The 7,452-nt window shown below is 37.5% G+C and overlaps 1 protein-coding gene across 1 annotated transcript; it reads right to left on the bottom strand.

Moving 5' to 3' along the window:
* Positions 1–4,209: 4,209 nt before the first annotated feature.
* On the bottom strand, positions 4,210–6,387 carry LOC133848349 (glycerophosphocholine phosphodiesterase GPCPD1). Its single transcript, XM_062283868.1, has one exon. The coding sequence runs from the start codon at positions 6,385–6,387 to the stop codon at positions 4,210–4,212; it is 2,178 nt and encodes a 725-aa protein (XP_062139852.1).
* Between the last annotated feature and the right edge of the window lie 1,065 nt (positions 6,388–7,452).

Here is a 7,452-nt window from a genome sequence, read left to right as displayed (position 1 = left end):
TTAAAAAAGTGTAAGTGAAATGTGATTCTCGTGCAAAGTAGTGCATTGAGTGTGTTTAAAAAAGCCTATGCAAGAAAAAGGCAAAGAATGCAGCAAAAGTGCTAGAGCTTAAAAAGCTGCTGCTCAATTTTTTTTGTGCATGTGTCAGAAGTGAAGAAGTGTTAGTGTAAAAGTGCAATTTACATACATATGCATGTGTGTATGTATTTCTAATCGCAGTTAGAAGATGTGATGCCCAATTAGGGAATATTTTTTTCAAGTGCCTTAAAGTGTCAGTAAAATATGAAAGAAGTGAATTGAGTAATAAGTGAACTGAGTGTAAGTGATGAAGCCTATGCAAGAAAAAGGCTATGAAAGCAGCAAAAGTGCGAAAGCCGTAAAGCTTGAAAATCTGCTGAGCAATTTTTTTTTATGTGCGTGTGTGAAAAGTGAAGAAGTGTTAGTGTAAAAGTGCAAATGTGAGTGTGAGTGAAAAAACAACAAAAGACAGGATCATTGCAGTTTGGAGCAGTTTAATCTTCGAAGTTATGTCTGGCGGCAGTCTAAACAGTTTTGCAAGGTAAGTGAACATTTAATGCTATGCATTAAAATTCAGTTATTCATAGACAAAGTGAATCGATTTGTGCTGTGGTCAAGTTAAGAGGCAAAAATAACTGCCTGCAGCCCCCCTCCTGTTGCCACCAAGCGTTAGATCATCACAAATATGCAAGGGCACAATAAAGCTTGCAAAACTTGCAGTCTATGGATTGTGAATTATTTATTTATTATTATTATTTATTTTGTATTATTATTTATTTTGTATTATTATTTTATTATAATCATGCAAGTGTTTTTGTAGATATCTATACCACTTGTTTTTTTTTTGCTACCTAATTCCCTTTTTAATTTACCCTCGAGTGCAGCGCATTGAATCATCAAATTTAGCAACGTTTAACAACAACGTTTTTTTCTCTCGTCAGAACGAAATCTATTAGACTCAGACGCGACCCCATCTCAACAAGTACAAGCTCTCACTGCATATACGTTGACCCCCTTCCCCCTCGTATTCCCCCTCTCCACCTCTCTCTCTCTCTCTCTCCATCTCTCGGTAGTCATGTCCTTGCACGTCGCCTGCATTTCTAAGTTTGCACATTTGTTTCCTTTTTGCTGCTGCTCTTGTCTGCTTTTTGTGCTCGGCTTTTCTACATATTTACAATTAATATTCAAGCAACCTTTCTGCGCAGTGTCGAAAGAAGATATACCCAGTTCCCAGTACTCCTCCCGCTTCTTCCCTCACTCATTCCACTTAGTAGCTCAACTTGGCTTCACGCCCGTCTTTTGATGGGGTGCGAATTGGGTTCAGGGTGCGATGCTGTTGCTGCTGATGTTGCTTATCCTTGATGTCCAGTGTCCTTAGTTTCTCTATCCTCCACTCTGCTTTGCTCTGGCTCTGACTCTGACTCTGGGGTTGGAAGGGCTATTCGTTCAGTCTGTAGCCGCATTAAGTGTAGACATTATTCATTTTTGATGATGAATTTCCATGTCTCACATGTCTAGTGTTACCCTCTCTTTTCTATATATATAAAAGTATGTGAGTGCGTGTGTCCAGTAATAAGTAATAAGTGCAGAGTTGAGCAAGAAAATCCAAATGCTGCTGCGACTTTGGCTGGGGAGGCACATGAAAAAACTTTTAGTTCTGTTGCTGTTTGGCATACAAATGAGTTAAAGTTACAATGCGAATCTATGGTCAAACACAGCTACACTCACTCACATTTATTTGGTTTAGCATTCAGAGTAACTCAAGTGAAGTGAAAATGAATGGTTATGGCGTCAAGTTAAAGTGTAATGATTTTACTGCAAATAGAGAACTTCAAAGTTGCAAGAAACTCTTTTAAATAAGTGTAAGTTGTAAAGGAAAGAAAGGTCGATGGAAGTATCAGAGATAAAAATAAATTAAAAATGATTATTAGTGGGTATCAATGAATAAATCAGGCTTTAATTGTAAATACTGCTCTAATGAAGACAATCTATAGAAAGTCAGCTACAACATAATACGTATCATGAAGAATAATGTCAACAGATAAATTTTCGAGAACTACTCCAGTTAAACTATCCATAGTCAATAAAAATACTAGTCCAAGAACCCACAAAATGACTGGAGAAAAAGATAATTGGTCAAGATGAAAAGTTGCTAATCAACTGAGAATTTTAAATCACGTTGGATATGCAATAATTATTGTAGCGAAACTAAAAGTATCTACGACTATTCCAACTGTAAATATATATTGAGCTCATACAATAAACTCTAATAAACCAATTGCAAGTATAGTATATATTATTCAAATGTTTCCTTTTTACCAGATTCTTGATTAATAATATGAGAAAATTAAGGTCATAGAGCAACTATTATTATTATTCAGTCAAGCATGAACACATTTCTTAAAAATTCTTTTCAAGTGATGCAAAAGACTGAAAAAAACGTTTAAAAAATCTATCTATATTTCATTAACAAAACAATGTACTAAGTAGCTTTAAATTCATCAATGAAATATTAAAGATTATCAAAATTAGATTGCTAAACTTCCTTATGGAATAACGTAGTATGCAACATCGAAATCTTCAGCACAATATTCAATACAATTCTTTATTCATTGCTCAATCATGTAGTTAAACTAATAATTTAAATAAAAATACAAAATGCAACCCCCGCAAAGCAATGCGATAATATCAAAATGATGGGCAAACCATTGACAGTGCCATATAAAAAAGTGAAATGAGACAAAATCCCATGATGGCAATTGTAAGCCATTTTCTTTGCTTTCGGCCAAAAGGCAGATTCTTCGATTCTCTGGCCTAAAGCAATTCAATGGGAAATGTAAGCATAAATCTTGCGGCTCTAATAGGAATTTGTAAATGCGAAATGTTTATTTTTATGCGTTCTCAATGCCAATTCCAGGGAAGAATGTGAAAGTGGAAGCGGAGAGGAGAGGAGAGGAGAGAGAATAGAAAGCAATTTCCATTTCGAGACAGAGTACAGAACGAGAGAGACAAATCCCCAGCAGCGATTTGACCATTAAAATTATACCCACAGGACAAGGCGCATAAAAAAAGCGTTAGCAGTGTTCCGAAAGAGGGGTGTGGAGAGGAGGAGCAAGAGGGGGGGACAAAGCTGTTGCTGCTTGAATATGAAATCGTTTGGAAATGGTCGAAATTGGCATTCGAAAGTGCAAGAAAAAGCAGCTCAAACCAAAAAGAGTTTGTTCGGTTTGTTTTTTGGGCCACATTTGTGTGTGCTCATTTAACCGAGGAGAAGGGGACGGCGCAAGGATATTAGGGGGGAGAAAGGACACTTTCTTACGTGTTCGCTGGCCATATTTTAGAAACTAATGTGACATTTCGATTATTCGATTGGATTTAATGTGTTTTATGAGTTTTACACGTTCCACATTGCGTGGGTGTTAAGTGTGTGAGTATGTGTGTGTGTGTGTGTGTGTGTGTGCTTATGTGTGTGCTTATGTGTGTGCCTGGCAAGCGATGACAGCAGTTTGCAGCCAGCAAAGGGGATGAATAGGCCTAAAGAGGTTGCCCAACGTTGATCAACTGATAAATGCAAGGGGCGTGTGCTTTTATGGGTAAATACTTAATGGTCAGCAAACTGAATTGAAAAATCGCAATGTGCTATTAGAAACTACAAAAAAAAAAGAAGAAAAAAGATAAATAAATCAAACAGATGGCAGTGTTCCACAAATTGCAAGTTTGTATTAGAAGCAATCTCTTTTTTTTAGTATTTAATACTAGATTTAATATAATAAATACTCATTTCTTATTTCTATTTTCAATATATACAGCAACAATGCTTGTAATTCGAGTACTGACAATTGCAAAGTTGAAAATAGTTTGTTTACACTCAAATTGAAAATTTGTCCTCTTAACGATCTTTCACGTCTCTGCTGCCTGCCTTGTCGACTGCTTTCCTGCACTGCTTAGCTGAACCACTTGGTTGAACTGCTTGGCTGAACAGCTTGTAGTTGCCTAGCAAGTGCGTACACTCTTGTTCAGACGCCACTGTAGCAGTGCTGCTTGCTGCGATCGTCATTTTAGAACTTTTGTAAATGTTTACAATGATTATTTCATTTAAAATATATTTCTCTCTTTACAATTACTTGATTTGCCATTAAAATACATTTATCAAAAATACATTTACAATATATTTAATGTAATACATACGCATCAAAATGGCTTGCGACACTTGTTAATCTTCTCCATGTACTCCATGGATACGATGGTGGGTCGTGTGGCATCCGAGTCGATGCAACAGACCACGCCCTGCATCTGCTCGCCTTTCTGATTGGGCTGATCGATGCGATCGTAAATAACGCCAGTGGCGCCCCAACGCTTCAGTTTATCCCGCACTACGATATCATTATTGTGCGAACCCCAAATCAAAACCTGCAAACGAAACTCGCGTATTTGGCCAACAGTCAACGGTTTACTCAGCACGACATTCGTTGGCACACTCAAGCCAAACAGCTCCAAATTGTGGGAGAAGAATAAAGCATTGTCTAGCACACTAACGCGTTGATCGAGGAATTGAACAGGATTCTCGTGATCGAGGACTTGCAACAGAACCGGATAAAGATTCTGTTTGAAGCGCACCATCAGACAAATATCTGCATCAAAGCTACTAAAGAAAATGCGACGTTTGCCTGCCAATCTAAAGACCAGCTCCAAAATGGTGTCCACATAAAAGTTGCGATCGAAACTTGGCTTGCAACTATTCACCTCCCAACGTCCGCTGTTATCCCGTTGCGGCCACTTGATCTCAATGAGAAATCCAAGTTTCTCTGGCAGTGCCGAAGTCTCAACATCAAATAGTTCGCTGAGCAGCAGAAAAGGTTTCTGAGACTGCAGATAAGCATCGCAATTGAGATTGCAGCCTTCATTGCCTGCATAACGCATCGCCTGAGCGAGCAGCAAATCCTCATAGTTCAACGCTTGAATGGGCAGCAAAAGATGATCGTTATGCTTGACAGCGCCCATGGCGAGTAACTTCAAGCGATTCAAAGATTCACTTGGAAAAACAAAGACATCCGTGTTGTCCAACGTCTTGTCGAGAAGTGCTTCGCAGTTCTGCGCAAACTTGAGCACAAAATCATGATTGACAATCACCTGAGCGTCCTTCGTTAACATGACATCAAGCTCAATCATATCAGCGCGATTGTGAAAAGCGCGTCTAAAGGCCAACAAAGTGTTCTCTCGATACACATGATCATCCACACGATAAGTTGGTCCAGTGCCTCGATGTCCGATCTCCAAAACCTCATGTCCATGTCGCCAATAGCGAGCATAAGAAACACGCAGATTGCATTTGATGTTGGGCAGAGCTCTGATGATCAGATACTTGACGTTCAGCTCGATCAGCGGACGATGCGTCGAAGCGCAGTTGAATTTGATGCGCAAGGAACCTTCAGAGTTGAGCAGCTGGTGACGAAAGATGAAGCCATAACCATAGTGATAAGGCGGCTCATCATAGCCAGATTTATAGGCAAAAGTATAGAGATCCAATCTATAAAAAGTCTGCTCAAAGTTATAAACTGAGCAGTGAAACAGTTGCATATCATCGCAGCCACAACGCGCGCCACTCGATGCCTGAAAGTGCAACTTGACCGAGTAACGCAAATTCACAACCTCAGTGTGAGCTAATTGAGTATTCTGCAGCGTTTCAAGCGAAGGATTACGATGAAAGATACTTTCGGTGGTCAATCGCACATTTTGTGCAGTTTCCAATGCACACAACGCTGGCTCCAATTCGTACATCGGTTGCAAGTAAACGTGCAACACGCGTGGCTTTTGCTTTCCCCAAATAAATGGCGCATTGAAGATCTTGAATTGAACGTAAGTTTCATCGGTTGCCCAGCCGCGATTCACTTGATGCTGATCGCCCTCCACATACTGCTGGCCAAAGTAGTCGCAGTTCTTCAACAGATTGTGGCAAGTGCGTATGATACGAGGCACATTGTGCACCTCCCAGAAACGCACCATGCTCACGTCTCGCATGGCATCAATAGCCACAATTAAATAACGATACTCGACATCGATGTGACGTGGAATACGTAATGTTAAAGTGAACTTGTGCGTCTCGTAGCCATCGTCCATGTACTTGGCACTTCGCTCCATCTCAATGAAGCGCTTCGGATCCCAGTTGCCCAACTCATCGCAGTTGCCACTGATCGCAGCCACCTCGTTGCCTTGCAGCTGTCTTCGCACCATCACACAGAATGGCCAATCCATGTAGATCGGCTCCTTCTCCTCGATCTTGGGCGCCTCTTTGAGCTCCGCATTTACATCCTCCTTGGGTGGCTTGGGAACGCATTCCTCCCGCTCGTTGGCAAAGAACCAGCGATGCATAGTGACTGATTAACTTGAACTGCACTTGAATTTCTAATCGATTCTTTTTAGCACTAATACTGGAATTTGTTTTACTATTCAATAAGTGTCAGTCGATAGTTTGTTGTGAAAAAATTGAAAATGTTTAAAGAGAAATTACTTTTGATAGAATTAGGAAAGTTGGTACTGATATTTCATATTTAATTTTATATTAATTTACTTTTAAGCACTAATTTAAAGTAAAGTCATTCATTTATTTGGTAATATAAATATGAATATAAAATATAGCTTACTTTTAACTGTAAGACTGAATTTAGTTTTACAATTCAGAAAGTGTCAAGAAAATCAACATTTAAAAGAGAAATTACTTTTGATAGAATTAGGAAAGTTGGTACTGATATATGATATATAATTTTGTATTAATTTACTTTTAATCTCTAAGTTAAATAAAGCCATTCATTTATTTGGTATATAATATAAATATGAATATAAAATATAGCTTACTTTGAACTGTAAGACTGAATTTAGTTTTACAATTCAGAAAGTGTCAGTCTTTTCTTTGTTGTCAAGAAAGTCAATACTTAAAAGGGAAACTACTTATGATAGAATTAGGAAAGTTGGTACTGATATTTGACATTTAATTTTACATTAAACTACTAATTTTATCTTTTAATCATTAATTTAAATAAAGTCATTCATTTTTTTGGTTGACAACTAAAATACAAATATAATATAAATATAAATATAAAATATAGCTTACTTTGAACTGTAAGACTGAATTTCGTTTTTCATATCAGAAAATGTGAATGTGATCAATTTATGTGCCTTATATATTATATATACAATACATATATATTCTTATAGAAAAAATGGCTTCTAAATTGATTATCATTTCTAAATTAAAAGTATATTGTATCTTGTAATAATTTAACTTTGGCTTTTCTTTTTTTCAGTAGCTACAAATTCCAAGATGAAATCAAACTGTTATTTCCTGGTAAGTAAAATTAATAAATATTATAAAAAATATTTAAGAAATAGCTTTACTTCTCATACTATATAAATCTATTTGAATTAGTTGTTGTTCAC

Source organism: Drosophila sulfurigaster, chromosome 2L (assembly GCF_023558435.1).
Source record: "Drosophila sulfurigaster albostrigata strain 15112-1811.04 chromosome 2L, ASM2355843v2, whole genome shotgun sequence".
Taxonomy (NCBI): Eukaryota; Metazoa; Arthropoda; class Insecta; order Diptera; family Drosophilidae; genus Drosophila; species Drosophila sulfurigaster.
This window is presented reverse-complemented; position numbering and strand designations above follow the sequence as displayed.

Bases quoted from the DNA above. Each gene is read 5' to 3' on its own strand.
- LOC133848349 (XM_062283868.1), bottom strand. From the start codon at position 6,387: ATGCATCGCTGGTTCTTTGCCAACGAGCGGGAGGAATGCGTTCCCAAG.